The 15755-nt window shown below is 59.1% G+C and overlaps 1 protein-coding gene across 1 annotated transcript; it reads left to right on the forward strand.

The window, feature by feature from the left end:
* The first annotated feature begins 275 nt into the window (after window positions 1–275).
* Window positions 276–12639, forward strand: AMPD2 (adenosine monophosphate deaminase 2). The gene is made up of 18 exons (XM_046645363.1): window positions 276–1017; window positions 5862–5992; window positions 6229–6359; window positions 7194–7262; window positions 7351–7462; window positions 7693–7879; window positions 8112–8253; window positions 8366–8455; window positions 8537–8666; window positions 8834–9028; window positions 9108–9239; window positions 9466–9629; window positions 9906–10032; window positions 10124–10287; window positions 10538–10658; window positions 10943–11116; window positions 11300–11410; window positions 11567–12639. Exons 1-18 carry the CDS (start codon window positions 1008–1010, stop codon window positions 11771–11773), a joined length of 2397 nt encoding a protein of 798 aa, XP_046501319.1. The 5' UTR covers window positions 276–1007; the 3' UTR covers window positions 11774–12639.
* The last annotated feature ends 3116 nt before the right edge of the window (window positions 12640–15755 follow it).

Raw genomic sequence — 15755 nt, forward strand, 5'->3', positions numbered from 1 at the left:
TAACAACCACCACATAAAGCAGGGTCTCTGACACTCATCTTACAGAAGAAAGAGAAGCGCAGAGAAGTTCAGTAACTTTCCCAGCATCAGTCAGGAAGTAGGTGGAGGAGTCTGGAATTGAACCCAGGCATTCTAGCTACAGAGGCTAAGCTTTTAACCAACAAAAATAGAAATAAATGTGGGAAAGGGAATTGCAGGGCACACCCAGCCTACCCACGCCTGCCAGAAGCAAACGGACGACTGAGAGTGAGAATGCCGGGGTGGACTTCGGCTAAAAGGGAATCCTAGGACAGTAATAATAGCGATGTTTTACTAGGCGCTGACTTTGTGCCAGGCACCGTGCAAAACTGCGTAACGTTTAATCCTCACAACCGCTCCTTTGAGTGAGGCACGCGATTGCCCCATCGCATTTCCCTGAGGAGGAAGCTGACGTGCAAAACTTGCCCAAGACTCGGCCCGGCCGGCCGCGGAGAGGCGGCTGCCCTGGCGGCTCCGGGAAGAAGGGAAGTGGCGGGGGCGGGGCCGGCGGCCGGGGCGGGGCCTCGGGTTTGGCTGGGCCGAAGGCCGCGGAGACGCGCGGAGACGCGCGGCTGCGCCGGTGAGGTGTGGATGGGGTCGCACCTGTTGCCGGACTGCCCCGCAGCCCAGCGACAAGAGTCCGGCCCCGAGTATCCAGAGAGGGTGGAGAGACGCCCAGACGAGCTCCGGCTCCCGCTCTCTGGGGAGCACGTGGCCGGCCCGCCTCTCGAGTGCCGGGCTGGGGGTCGGGACTGCGGGGTCTCCAAGGCCAGGGCAGCGGTCTGGGTAGGCTGGGGGCCGCCTCCCTCCAGCCGGCACTTTTGAAAGACTGCCTTACTTCCCCCATCTCAGGGTCAGGGCCGGGGCCCTTGGAGCGACTCGGCCGGGGTCTGGGCCGCAGCCCTCCTGTCCTCCGTCGGGACCCCGGCTTCCCGGCTGTGCATACCCTGGCGGGCAGCCTCGCCGGTCCCCCTCGGGGAGCAGGCATAATGGCCTCAGGTGAGTGTGTTGCGTGCGTTGGGGGAGGGTCTCTGGGACAGACAAGTGCAGTGGCCAGGGTGACAAGAGGATGGGGGTCTCAGCATAGCCAGCAGACCTAGGGAAGGCGGCCAGCTCCTTCTGGGGAGGACCTGGGAGAGCAGAGCCTGAGTGTGGAAAGACCGAGGGAAACGTCAGAAGACGCTGGGGTCGCTTTCCCAGACTCCCGAGAAGCCCCTGCCTCCTGGCCTCCCCCCTTCCTAGAAGGTAGCTTCTGCCGGACAGTGGAATTTTCCCAAGACAGGCTCCTCCCTCCTGGGCTGGGATTCTCTGTTCTACCCCATCCTCCCAGACCTGGGCTACGCCTGGGGCTGGGGGTCAGATAGAGAAGAAAAAAAGAGGGCTCTGCCCCAGAGGGGCTGGGGTTTTACGGAGCACGCCTGCCCTGAGAGGCATGTGTTCTGAGCGTGGGGAAGCTCGTGCTGCATTTCCCTTTCTTATTATTTTTTTCTCCCAGGCTGGCTGGACCAGCTAGCCTGGACTTTGACTCCCTTGACCCGGAGCCCTGGTAAGGGGCGAGGGCACTGGAGAGGGTTAATGGAGTGCCGGGGGCTGGCCCTTCCCCATCTTGTTTTCTCACCTCCACTCCAGGGCCCTGGCCCAGCTACCATCAGTCACACTCCAGGGACCGAGGAAGGGATGGGAGGGATAAGGGGTGGATATGGAGGCCCCCCTCCTCCAGGTTGCCTAGACAACCTCAGAAATCGTGGCCCGGGCCTCTTCCGCCTGCGGGGCCTCTGCTTCCTGCATCAGTCACTCCCGCTGGGGGCGGGGCGGAGGAAGGGGTTGGATGTGGCAGAGCCAGGCCCGGCTGCTGCGGCTCAGACTCCCCCCGCCGTCTCCGCGGCCTGAGCCATGGCATCCTATCCATCCGGCCCCGGCAAACCCAAGGCCAAATATCCCTTTAAGAAGCGTGCCAGCCTGCAGGCCGCCTCTGCAGTACCAGGTGAGTGTGTGCCTCCTGGCCTCCGGCACTGGCTCTGCCCCATCACCTCTCGCCCGCCCAGGCCACTGGTCCCCTCAGGGGTGGGAGTGGAGGCGCCCTTTTCCTGCACCCTCTCTGCAGTGGGGCCTCTCATCCTCGGTCCCTGGGACAGCTGACTTGGGAGGTGGTGGGGTGGAGGGTGACAAATTTTTTTGTTGGGAATGTTGTCCTCTAACGAGGATGGGCGTGGGTGTACCAAGAGGTGTGTTTGCACACGTGTCAGTGTGTGGATGTGCTAAGACTGTTTGCATGTGGAGTGTGTGTGAATGGAGTGGGGGATGTGTGGGACTGACTGGTTTGCGGACTGGGCAGGCAAATTGCTGACAGCTGTGCCTTTACCAGGCAGGCTTAGGCTGTCCTCCTGCAGTGAGTTCCTTTTTCTAGGACCCCAAATCACGAACCCTCTCACTGTGGGGGAGAGGTGGAGATGCCTGACATTAGGGCACTCATGGCTGCCGGCATCCCAGGGTTGGAGTTCAGCTGTATCTATCGTTTGCTATTTTGCTCCCTCCTGGTCTGTCTTGTGAGCTTCCTCAGAAGTATGAGGTGTCCTTGGGATGGATCGTGCTAGGGCTCAGGCTGGGGCCACTGTGTGCCCCTGTACCCTTTGGTTCGGCTCCCAATCTGGTCGGCATCTCTGCACCATTTGAAGCAGGCAGCGTGGTGCGGCTGTGCCATCTCCCTGAGGGCTCCAGCTGCCTGGGTCTGTGCTTGTTGAGGGATATCTACCTGCCGTCTCCTGCCCCCAGGCCTTGTGGCTAAGGAAAGACCATCCCCACTTTGGTGACTGGGTCAAGCTGGTCCTCACCGCTCGCCCTGCCCAGCCCCAGTAGCTGTTTATACCTATAGCCTGATCACCTCCTGTATTTTCTGATGCTGTTGAAGATGCTGGCCTGAGGTCTATGCCATCCAGGGGGCGTGTCCCCTGGGGCTAGATCTGTACGCCTTTGAGTGGTCACATGGTGGGAGCATCTGATACTTGTAGGTCAAAGCCTTGGGCACCTCTCTGCCTACAGAGGCAGTCTTGGCAGTGAGTGAGGGGGCTCCTGGTCAAGAGCGTAGATGGAGTGGCAAGAATCGTGGCGTTGGTGGGAGTAGCCCCCTCTGGCTTTTGGTCGACTCCCCCTGTGTGAGTCTGTGTATGGTGCTGCAGCACAGACCCTGGGAGAAGGGACCAGCAAGCAGCTGGGTCTTCTAGGCCTGGCCTCAGGTAGTGTGAAGCTTCCTCCTGTGTGTCACCTCCAATGCAGCCTGGCAGGCTCAGAGGACGGTCACCCCAGCATTTCTGTGGAGGCCCTGGGCCACCCTGCTAGGAGAGGGGTTTGAAATTAGGGCCTGTGGCTCACCCGTCCTGATGCGATACAGACCAGCCTGGAGGTCTGTGGTTGGCCTTCTGTGGAGGGGGTTAGAATGGGGGAGGAGTTGTGGAGGATCAGGGTCCTTGGGCAAGCAAGGACCTTAGGCTCTGTCTTTATCCCTTGGGGGCGGAGCAGGTCCCCATCTTTCCTTCCTCTTCCTGCTCTGCCCTTTTCAAAGTAAGAGATAACGTCACCCCCCCCATCTCCACCCCTGCCAAGTTCTGTTCTCTTCTTTGCCCTTCATTGCTCAGTTGCCTAGGCTGTGCTGGGTCTGAGAACCTCCCACCCTCCCCAATAGGTGGGACTACATGTGGGAAGTGTTTGGAGGGTCCCAGGAGTTCATAATCGCAGATTGTGGTGTTCCACAGAACACTTGCAGAGCCATATCTCTGTGACAGCTATGGCTACGCAGGGCAGGACCCGTTTATCACCCCACTGTAGACAGGACTTGAAAATTCCAGGAGGCAGAGACTTGCCAGTAAGTGGAACAGAATCAGACTCAAGTCCTGCAAATTCTAGTCTCCCTTCTCCCAAGCCTCTCCTGGGCAGTTTGGCCGGTCCCTGATGATAGGCTTAGAACAGGAGTTGGCGGTCTAGGGGGCCATGAACCAGCCCCCTGGGCAGCAGAGAAGCTCCAACCTGGACTGAGCCACTTCCCCGACTGCCAGCCAGCTCCTCTCCCCAGCAGAAGCCCTCTCTCTCCTGAGGGAGCCCATAGTCGGGGGCCCAGAGGACAGTGGTGAGCAGACAAGGCCACCAGGCAGAGGAAGCTGGCCTGGTGCTGTTGGGTATAGAGATGAGGGCTGCTGGCCCCTCCTTTCCCCACTCCTACCCTTTGGCCAGCGAAGCCCTACCCCCTCACTGTCCCCCAGGCCAGTGCATTTTAAGGAGGCTTGGCCCCTCCCTGCTAGCCTGCCTTGTCCATATCAGCCTACCCTGCTCCTCCCCCTTGGGGGCCCCACTTTGGCCTGGGCCCTGGCTTGGTAGAGGTTAAGGCCCTGTTCATTTCTGGGGTTCCTCTTATCTCCAAACTCTGATGCTCCTTCCCTTGATTTCTGGGCTCCCCTGAGCTCCTCCAGCCCCCTGCTTGCCGTCATTCCAGGGTCTCCCCTGCTTGCAGCTGCACTTGGTACAGCCCGTGCCGGGCCCCTGAGCTGTCCTGGGGGACTGGCTACAGCTCCACTCCGCAAACAGGCAGGTCAGGGGCACAGGGCTGCTGGCCGGCACTGCCTGAACTCCGCAGGTAGGACCCAGGCAGGCACCAGGGCGAGTGGGGGCTGGGTCCTGGATCTGGAGCAGGCACCTTCTCTACCCTTTGTCCAGTCTTGGGACTGGACTCTGGGGTATTGGGAAGTGGGGACAGAGACTTTAAGGTGTGCTACCTGGGCAGAGCCACCAATCCGTCCCTAAGCCACAGTAGAGAGGGGAAAGGAGGGTGCTGGAAGGGCGCACCCCCCAGAGCTGGCTGGGAAGCCACGTTGGGTATGGAGCTTCCCGCTGGGAGGGTGGGGCTGGCAAGCCCAGGGAGGGTCCTTCAAGGTGGGCTGGGAGCTGAGGCAGCGGCAGCGCCTTTAGACTAGCAGCTTCACGGCCTTGAATGCTGGCCTCCTGGTGGTGCAGCTGAGGAGTCTGCTCTCCAGGAAGAGAGACCCTGGCTTCTGCAGCTCCCTTCCCCAGGCCCTCCCTGGGGCCTCCGGCCCAGATCCTAGGGCCTCTGAGTGGCGCAGACTGTTTGTGGCAGCTCCCTTTGGAGGGGCAGCCAGCAGTAGGAGGGGCAGGCTGGGGCTAGGCAACATCTTGGCAGCCCTGGGGTCCTGGGGGAGAGGGCAGGTCTCTGGGGAGGAGATAGGGTTCCTGCTGCCAACCAGGTCCTCCACTTCCTCTCCTCTTCCCTTGAGGGCTGGTCCCCAGATCAGAGCAGAGTGAGTGGCAGCTGTGGCTTCCCTGTGCTCTAGGTCTAGGATATCAGGTACAGGCCCTGTCCTCTGGGAGAAGGATCTGCCAGGCCAGAGACAGGTCGGATCCGGGACTGTCTGCCCTGGAAGTTGTGGGCTGGGAATCGCCAGTATGGCCACCAGCTCCTTCAGGAGTGCCCAGAGTGTGTGTGTGTGTGTGTGTGTGTACACGCGTGTGCCTGCCTGTGGGAGGTACTCACACAAGTTTCTCATGGCCTGAAGGAGTAGCCCTTAGGCCAGGATTCAGAGTCTTATTCCTGGAGTGAGTGAGTCCACTTGTTCTAGGGGCAGACTCAGGACCCCCATGCCTGAGCCTGGAATGGGTGAGGCGTCCGGTGCTAGACTGAGGGTGAGGTCCTTTGGGAGCCGCACTCAGGCTCACTCCTCAGCCTCTGAGAGGAACTGCCTACTTGCCAGGCCCTGGCCTGTCTCCGGGGCTGGCCTGGGCTTCCAGTGCGCCCAGGCCCCGCCCTCCACCCTTTGACCCTGGCATCACTGTCTTCACAGAGGCTCGGGGTGGGCTGGGGGCCCCTCCGCTGCAGTCTGCCCGATCCCTGCCAGGCCCTGCCCCCTGCCTCAAGCACTTCCCGCTTGACCTGCGCACGTCTATGGATGGCAAATGCAAGGAGATCGCCGAGGTATCGCCTGGCACCTCACCCCATGTCCCCCCACCGCTGTCCCCATGCCCTGTCTCTGCTTCCCACACCCCAGCACCTCAGCCGTCCCCTTACTTCACGCTTGGCTGTGCCCTGGTCTCCCAGCTTCTCCCAGGTACCCCCAGTTCCTGCTGCCCTCACCGCATCCCCAGACTCTGCAAGGGAGGGCCCAGGGGCTGAGGGCTAGGCCACACTGACCCTTCCTTCCCTCCCACCAGGAGCTGTTCAGCCGCTCCCTAGCTGAGAGCGAGCTCCGTAGCGCCCCGTACGAGTTCCCCGAGGAGAGCCCCATTGAGCAGCTGGAGGAGCGGCGGCAGCGGCTGGAACGGCAGATCAGCCAGGATGTCAAGTAAGCCCCTGGCCTGGCCTGGCCCGGCCCGGCTGGCAGCTGTGGGGTGGCGGGGCACAACCAGACAGGGTTGGGGGGCACAAGCCAGATAGTGTGGTGGGCACAGCCAGACTATATATGTGTGGGGGCACAGCTAGACATTGTAGAGGGGGACACAGCCAGGCCGTATGTGTGTCGGGGCACAGTTAGACAGTGTGTGTGCGTGTGTGTGTGTGTGTGTGTGTGTGTGTGTGGACACAGCCAGGTAGCCGTGGGATGGTGGGGGGCACAGCCAGACAGTTGGGGGGAACACAGCCAGGCAGCCGTGGGGTAGTGGGGGGCACAGCCAGACAGCCGCAGGGTGGTGGGGGGCACAAAGTCGGGGGGCTCAGCCAGATAGCTGTGGGGTAGTGAGGGGCACAGCCAGACAGTGGGGTGGGACACAGCCAGGCAGCCCTAGAGTGGTGGGGGGCACAGGCAGACAGTGTGGGGTTGGGGGGAGGGGCCCAGGGTAGTCTGCCCAGCTTCCCTCTGTGGCCACCTGGATGCTTTCAGAGCCCCATCTTTTCCCTCTCCCATCCCGTCCTCCCTTTGGGGACCGCTGGGGAGGCAGCATAGAGCAGTAGTGTGAAGCACAGGCTTTGGAGTCAGGCTGCTGGGTTCTGGTTAGTAGTGGGGCCTGGAACATGTTGTTTCACTTCGCTCATCTCTAATGTGGGGCAGGAACAGCACCCACAGCGCAGGGTTCTAGAGGACTGTGAGTGACCTAACACATGCATAGTACATAGCACAGCGCAGGGACCTGGGAGCAAGGTCCTTGTCATCTGCCTGACCTCTCGCCCCTCTCACCTGTAGGCTGGAGCCGGACATCCTGCTTCGGGCCAAGCAAGATTTCCTGAAGACAGACAGTGAATCGGACCTCCAGTGAGGAGGACAGAGGGGTGTGGGGCATGCAGGGCTGGGCCTGTCCCAGTGCTGGCTCCAACCCTTACCTTGTACGCCTCCCTCGTAGGCTCTACAAGGAGCAGGGTGAGGGACAGGGCGACCGGGGCCTGCGGGAGCGCGATGTGGTGCTGGAAAGAGAATTTCAGCGGGTCACCATCTCTGGGGAGGAGAAGTGTGGAGTGAGTGTCCCAATGGGATCCCTGAGACTGGAGAGCTGGGGGCGTCGGGGGTCGGAGGGTTTTTCTCCTTCCAAAAGTTGGAGGGACAAAGGGTCTGGCTGGGAGCGAGTTGATGTGCTGGGAACAAAATGTTCTGAGTGTTTCTGGGGTCAAGGCCTCAGGGAGGAGGTGAGAGCGAGCCTGATCTGGGTCAGCAACCGAGGAGAGTGATCACATGTCCGTGTCTTTAGGTACCATTCACAGACCTCCTGGACGCAGCCAAGAGTGTGGTGCGGGCTCTTTTCATCCGGGAGAAGTACATGGCCCTGTCGCTTCAAAGCTTCTGCCCCACCACCCGCCGGTACCTGCAGCAGCTGGCCGAGAAGCCTCTGGAGACGCGGACCTACGAGCAGGGCCCCGACACCCCTGTGTCCGCTGGTGGGACCCCTGTCCCTGCCCTATTCCAACTGCCCAGGAACCTCTGCCCTGCCTGCTTCTTCCCACACCCAGGCTCATTCCAGCCTCTTGGTGCACGAGGGGCAGAGGCAGGAGCAGGAGCCATCCTGCTGGGGCCTTTGATGTCTCTCACCCTCTGCGGGGCCTCTGGGCTGAGCAGTGGGTGGTGGCCTGGAAGAGTCTTGCCCTGACTCCACCCTTCCCACTCCTGCAGATGCCCCGGTACACCCCCCTGCGCTGGAACAGCACCCGTATGAGCACTGTGAGCCCAGCACCATGCCTGGGGACCTGGGCTTGGGTCTGCGCATGGTGCGGGGCGTGATGCACGTCTATACCCGCAGGGAACCCGATGAGCAGTAAGAGGGGCGTGGGGTGTGCTGGGGGAAGCTGTGGGGGGGGGTGCTGCATCTCGGGAGGGCCCATAGGGCTGGCCTTGCTCTCCTCACCCAAGCTTCCCCTACATGCCAGTTGCTCAGAGGTGGAGCTGCCATACCCTGACCTGCAGGAATTTGTGGCAGACGTCAATGTGCTGATGGCCCTGATTATCAACGGCCCCATGTGAGTCCCTGCCTGTCCCAGACCCTCCCCTTCCAGCCTCCCTGCGGGCCCTGAACCCTGCCTGGTTTTCCTCCTGCCCAGAAAGTCATTCTGCTACCGCCGGCTGCAATACCTGAGCTCCAAGTTCCAGATGCATGTGCTGCTCAACGAGATGAAGGAGCTGGCTGCCCAGAAGAAGGTGCCACACCGAGATTTCTACAACATTCGCAAGGTGGGCCCTCACCTGTGGCCCGACCCTACACCTCTGCCCAGCCGCCTCCTCAAGGGCCTGGGCTCCCCACCCAGCATCCAGTTTGGAGAATCTTCTCCCATCCCACTGCCCAGACCGTGGACCTTCCCGGCCTCCAGTGGACCCAGGAGCCCCCTGTTCCACCCCAGGTGGACACGCACATCCATGCCTCGTCCTGCATGAACCAGAAGCATCTGCTGCGCTTCATCAAGCGGGCGATGAAGCGACACCTGGAGGAGATCGTGCACGTGGAGCAGGGCCGCGAGCAGACACTGCGGGAGGTGTTCGAGAGCATGAATCTCACTGCCTACGACCTGAGTGTGGACACGCTCGATGTGCACGCGGTCTGTTCCAGCGGCATAGGGGCTGGGTCAGTGTGTGGGCGGGGGTTCGGGGGTAACTGGGCCTGCCCATCTCCCACAGGACAGGAACACCTTCCATCGCTTTGACAAGTTCAATGCCAAATACAACCCTATTGGGGAGTCCGTTCTCCGAGAGATCTTCATCAAGACCGACAACAGAGTTTCTGGGAAATACTTTGCTCACATCATCAAGGTGAGGAGGAGTGGCTGCCAGGGCCCACTGGGTACAGGGACAGCATTGGCCCTGGGCAGCCCTCCCCCTGACTGAGCGAGAGCCTGGGTATCCGGGAGGCCTGCACTGGCAGGTGAGGTGGGTGGGTGGAGGCATAAAGAGGTCTGACTTAGCACACAGGGTGGCTGCAAAGACAGGGATGGATGGGCAGCCTGAGTGTGACATTTGCCCCATTTGTGTCTCTCAGGAGGTCATGTCGGACCTGGAGGAGAGCAAATACCAGAATGCGGAGCTGCGGCTCTCCATCTACGGGCGCTCAAGAGACGAGTGGGACAAGCTGGCACGCTGGGCTGTGATGCACCGTGTGCACTCTCCCAATGTGCGCTGGCTCGTGCAGGTGCCCCGCCTCTTGTGAGTGTCCCTGGGAGTGGGAGGGAACATGGGGACTAGAGTTGAAGGGGCCAGGGTCTGCCTCCTGTCCTCCTGGGATGGTGACCCTCCCCCATCCCAGCTGAGCCATCTGAGTAGAAGGAAGGGTCTTCTGGTTCCACCCATGGTCTGCCCAGCCTGGCCCACCCAGTATGGTGCAAAACCACTTCTGTGACCTCGAGCCAAGCCCTGACCCTTACTGGCCTGCTGGATGTCCTCACATGGGCCCTGACCTGCATGTGCCTATCTCACCTGCAGTGATGTGTACCGTACCAAGGGCCAGCTGGCCAACTTCCAGGAGATGCTGGAGAACATCTTCCTGCCACTGTTTGAGGCCACCGTGCACCCTGCCAGCCACCCGGAGCTGCACCTCTTCTTGGAACATGTGAGGGGGCAGCACAGGGCTGGGCGTGGGGAGGACGACCTGCCTCAGGCCCAGCTGCAGCTCTGGGTCTGACCCCAGGATCCCGTGCCAGGTGGATGGCTTTGACAGTGTGGATGATGAGTCCAAGCCTGAGAACCACGTCTTCAACCTGGAGAGCCCCCTCCCTGAGGCCTGGGTGGAGGAGGACAACCCACCCTATGCCTACTACCTATACTACACCTTCGCCAACATGGCCATGCTGAACCACCTGCGCAGGTGCGTCTCTTCTCACCCTGCTATCTCTCACCTCCCCCCACACACCTTGCTGTCGGCTTGCCCTGGGCTGGGGCGGTCAGAGCCCTGACCCACCTCTTGCCCCCACGCATGGACCCTAGGGGTTCTTTCTCTGCCCTCAGGGCTCCATGGCTCATGCCTCACAGCCTGGAGTCTACCCTGCCCGCTTGTGCGGGCCCTCACAGGCAGTGGGTGGGGGCTCAGCAGCTCACACTGTCTTCATGCCCCTCAGGCAGAGGGGCTTCCACACATTTGTGCTGAGGCCGCACTGCGGGGAGGCTGGGCCCATCCACCACCTGGTGTCGGCCTTCATGTTGGCTGAGAACATCTCGCACGGGCTGCTTCTGCGCAAGGTCAGGGGCTGCACCCCCAGCCTCCCCTCCCAATTGTTCACCTTCCTCCCAACCCATCAGGCCCCTTCAGCAACTGGTCCTCCTCCTCACGCAGCCCCCAGTTCGGACCCCTCCACACCCCAGCCTCCAGACTGAGGCCCAGCTTGGATTCTGGCTGTAACTGACCCTTTGCACATCAGGCCCAGCCTGGACTCCCCCTAGTGTGGCCTGTACCCCCCAGAACCAGGTGTCCTCCCCAGCCTTGGGGCCACCTGACAGGCCCCCCATCCCCGTTGCCTGCCCAGGCCCCGGTCCTGCAGTACCTGTATTACCTGGCCCAGATAGGCATCGCCATGTCCCCGCTCAGCAACAACAGCCTCTTCCTCAGCTACCACCGGAACCCACTACCTGAGTACCTGTCCCGTGGCCTCATGGTCTCGCTGTCCACTGATGACCCCCTGCAGTTCCACTTCACCAAGGTCAGAACCTGATGGGCAGCCACGTGGGCGGGTGTCCTGGGACACAAAGGATGCCTGGACACTGGGGGGCTCAGGGCTGGTGCTGACCCCTTATGGCGGAGTCAGCATGCCACATGGCAAGTGCCACAGGGAAAGATCCTGGCAGGCCATGTGCGCCTGTCTGAGAGAACCTGGCCTGTGCAGGAGCCGCTGATGGAGGAGTACAGCATCGCCACCCAGGTGTGGAAGCTCAGCTCCTGTGACATGTGTGAGCTGGCACGCAACAGTGTGCTCATGAGCGGCTTCTCCCACAAGGTACCCCCCCCGCCTGCCTGGACTGTGGCATCCCTTCTCCTTCCCTCCTCTGCATTTGGGAAGGTCCCAGGGGTCCTGGCCCTGGGATGGTTCAGGGCTGGGGTATGGCCCCTCAGAGCTGGCTGCAGCCCTGCCCGTCATCCCCACCCCCTGCAGGTGAAGAGCCACTGGCTGGGACCCAACTATACCAAGGAGGGCCCCGAGGGCAACGACATCCGCCGTACCAATGTGCCGGACATCCGCGTGGGCTACCGCTACGAAACGCTGTGCCAGGAGCTGGCACTTATCACGCAGGCCATCCAGAGCGAGATGCTGGAAACCATCCCAGAGGAGATGGGTGTCACAAGCCCGGGGCCTCAGTGAGCCTGGCCCGCACAGTGCCCACTGCGTCTCAGCATCTTGGCCATGTTTTGTCCTTGGACCCCTCCCACCCTGCTCTGGTCTCTGCATGTGTCCGTTCTTCTTTGTTCTGTCCTGCATGTTTCTGACCTATATCTGTCCCTGTGCCACCCCAGTGAGAGTGGTGTCCAGGATCTGCTCTGCCCTTGTCTTGGCTCATGTGGCACCTGATGGCCCAGGTTTGAGGGCTGCCCTGCTGGTAGCCCTGTCTCAGGATCCTCTGAAGCCTAGCTGTCCACAGGGGCTAGGGTTGGTTGTGGGGGGCTGGCCCCTCTAGCCCTTAGGGTCCTGCCTGGGCAAATCTGAGCTTTGGCCATGGCTTGCGTTTAGGCCCCCACCTGGTTCATGTGCCTGAGGGGCAGTCAGGGTGGAGCCTGTACATGTCTGCTGCAGGCATGGGGCTGCCGGGGGTCTGCGGGCTCCAGAAGCTCTGCGTGGCTAGAGTTGGGCTGAGAGCTCAGTCACAGCCCTGGTGCCTGGAATCGGGCCTCGGAGGTGCTGGACCACCACCTCTGCCAAGTCACTGCCAGCAGCCTTCTCCGTCCTTCCTCCGGTCCACGTGCTCCTTTGGTATCAGCTTCGTGTGCTTCTGTGGGAGGGAGCAGCCACCCTGTGCCATGTCTGGGGCCACTGCAGCCGGAGGGTCCTGGATCTGCCACCAGCCCTGAGGGTGGCATTCCTGGTATGGTCCCCAGAATTTTGACCAGACCTGGACCCTGGCTGGTCCCCTGTGTTGTGTCCTGGACCGAGGCCTTTGCTGTGAAATGCAGTGTTTCATACAATCCCATCTTTCCTAGTGCATGAGAAATAAAGATTATTTAAGTAATGCGGCAGGTGGGGGTCTCTTTTGGGAAAGGGAGAGCCATGGTGGGTGGTGGCTGAGGTCGGGTCCCTCGTGAGCACTGTGGATGGAGGTACAGCGAATTCTGAGGGGAGCGACTGGGCTTGGCTGTGTGTGCTTGTGCACCTGGAAACTGACAAAGGAAGCTGTGGGGGAGAGGAGGGGCCCACCGGGGACCCATCTGCTGCCCCCAAGCCCTCATCTAGCCTTCCCCCTCTGAAGGGGACAATTTCCGCCCACTTTCAGCCTCTTGGGACAGTGTGGTAGATGTAGGAATATGCACTTACAAGCTGATCTGAGGCCACTGGTTCTCAAACTCTGGGGACATCAAGATCTTCTGGGGAGCTTATTTAAAATGCCATTTCCAGGTCCCATCCTCAGAGAGTCCAATTCAGGGGAAATCTGTCAGCTCCCTGGCAGATTCTCTTGCAAAGGGTTGGAGCAAGCCTGTGCCTTCTGAGTGCAGGCTTAGCCAACTGGCTTCTGTCCTGTGTTTAATACACGATTTCTGGAGCAGCTCCTTGGGCACAGAGGTGGCTAGAGTCTGTTGCCCAGGTAAAGGAGGAAAGTGGAATGTGCCCTGTGCTGTGCAGAGTCCTGGGTTGGTGATAGGAGCATGTTACTGCTGCTGCTGCTGCTGCCGCTGAGTGGGGAGGATGACAGGCTGGCGGCTTCAGAAACAATTCACCCTAGAACAGCATGGGCTTATGTAGTTGAGGGCTGGTGAGGGCAAGGGAGGCTGGCCTCTCCTCCCCTCCTGTCAGCTTGCTCTGCCCGACCCCATCTCCGGCAGGAGACTCTTGGGGAGGGGGGGCAGAGCCGCGCATCTGCTGCGTCTGTGCCAGCTCACTCCCTCCTCTCTCTGGGGCAGGACAGGACAGCGTGTCTGCACCTCCCCCAGCACCTCTGGGCAGAAGCTCTCCTGAGGGATAGTAGGCAGGCTCGCTCCTGGCCATCATCCAGGGTCCTTTGGTCTCCAGAAGGCATCTCTTGCCAGTTTGTTCTAGCCATTTACCTATCATAGAACTGAAAGTTAGAGCTGCATGATGAGCTGGAGATCGTACAATTTTGGCTGATTTCTGGTTAAGGAAATAGGCTCAGGAGGTGCAAGAGGCCCATGGCAAAACCTGGATGCCAGGGGAGCACAGGGGGCTCTGCCACCCCGTGCCGGGCCTCGTCTGTCGGCCAGAGGAATGGTGCTTTTCCAGGGTGAAGGGATCTTACTTTCAAGGAGGTGAATGTATTTAATGATCAGAATGCACTGTCTCTTCTCTTCATTTGTAAAGCAAGGAAGTGAGATTAGAAGGTCTTTCTAGAAGGTTCCTTGAAGGCAAGAACTGCCTGTCTCGTGTGCTGGCACGTAGGACAGCAAAGGACTCCATATTTCCTCATCGAATTTGTCACAGACCAGAAGCCTGTGTTCCATTTTCTTACCCCTTGTACATTCTTCTCAATGTGTGCTAAGGCCCAGCCCTCAGAATATTACCAATTTAAAGACCTCAGCAATGCCCCCCCGCCCCCAGCCTGACGTTTCTTTAAACAACTTGCTTCTGGATTTTCAGTTTCTCAGAAATTTCTCTCTCAAAAATTTATTGGGAAGAAGAATTATAAAACAGTAAGGCCTTAATATTATTTCCTATGTGAAAAGAAAATAATTTTCATTAAAGAAATTTGGAAAATAGAGAAAAATGGGAAAAAGAAGAAAAGCCCGCTCATCATCTACCAATTTCAACAAATATTTGCTGATCTACTGCATGCTTGAGATATATTAATATACTTTTATATATTTATATATTCCTTTGAGCTTTTTTTAAAAAGGCATTTTTGAGTTGAGATCATATGTATATAATTGAGTGGCTTTAAAGTATTTTAACAAGTCCTTCCAAATTTCATTAAAATACTCTTTATAGGGGCCAGCCTGGTGGCCTGGTGGTTAAGTTCGCACATTCTGCTTTGGTGATCGGGGGTTCGCTGGTTCGGATCCCAGGCACGGACCTACAGACTGTTTGTCAAACCACGCTGTGGCAGGTGTCCCACATATAAAATAGAGGAAGATGGGCACAGACGTTAGCTCAGGGCCAGTCTTCCTCAGCAAAAAGAGGATGATTGGCAGCAGATGTTAGCTCAGGGCTAATCTTCCTCAAAAAAACCCCCCAAATTCTTTATAATTATAAATTTTCATTACTGTTCAATGTGCTAGGTGAGCCTCACCATACCTTACCATCACAGTTCTTCTCTGTTAAGAATAACTATGGCCTAATGCGGCTGTCAGTGTTCGCTCTGGAGACAGAATACCTGGGCTTGAATTTTGGCTCCACTGCTTTCTGGTTGTGTGACTTTGGGCAAGTTACTTACCCTCTCTGTGCCTCCAGGTCCTCATCCATTTCGTGGAGATAATAATAGCACTTTCCTCACGGTTTGATTTTGGATTCATGCAGTCAATCCCGTCATTGGATAAAAAGCACTAAGTGCGTGCTCAATAAATATTAGCTATTATTATCTTTGCATATAAGTCTTTACAGATTGTTCCCCTAGTCTATGCCCATGAGTGAAATGATCAGGTCCAAGACATAAATTTCATTTTGTTTTACTGCTTCTTGGTAGAAATGAATCAAAGTGTGTACCGGCGGTTAAAATCAGTTCTTTGCCCTCCGCCTCCCTAACCCCTTCCGCCCTTCCACCTCCTTCCTTTTTTGGGAATCACGTCCTGCGCCTCTTAGTGACCTGCTTGGGAGGTGTGGGTGGACGTCTTTGTGAAGGAGGCAGCGTCCTCCCTCCTCCTGTCGTCGGGACCGGGGCCTCCGCCTCTCCGTGGAGAGGGGAATGACAGCGGGCTGCCGAGGTAATTTAAAAAAATTGATCCGCTTTAAAAGGCCCCAAACAGTGCAGTGAAACAAACAAACAAACCCGCGTAGTGCAGTCTGCCCTCCGGGGCTGGTCCCGAGTGAACCTGCACCGGGACCGTCCCTTGCCAGTCACACAACATCGCGGGCTGCGCCGGGCCACCGCGCACCTGCCCCGCCCCGGTCTCCTCCGCGGCGCCCCCTCCTGGGGGAGTTCGCGGGAGCAGGGGCAGCTGGCAGTGCCGGCCAGATGGAAGGGGTG

The sequence above is a fragment of the Equus quagga genome, chromosome 18, assembly GCF_021613505.1.
Source record: "Equus quagga isolate Etosha38 chromosome 18, UCLA_HA_Equagga_1.0, whole genome shotgun sequence".
Taxonomy (NCBI): Eukaryota; Metazoa; Chordata; class Mammalia; order Perissodactyla; family Equidae; genus Equus; species Equus quagga.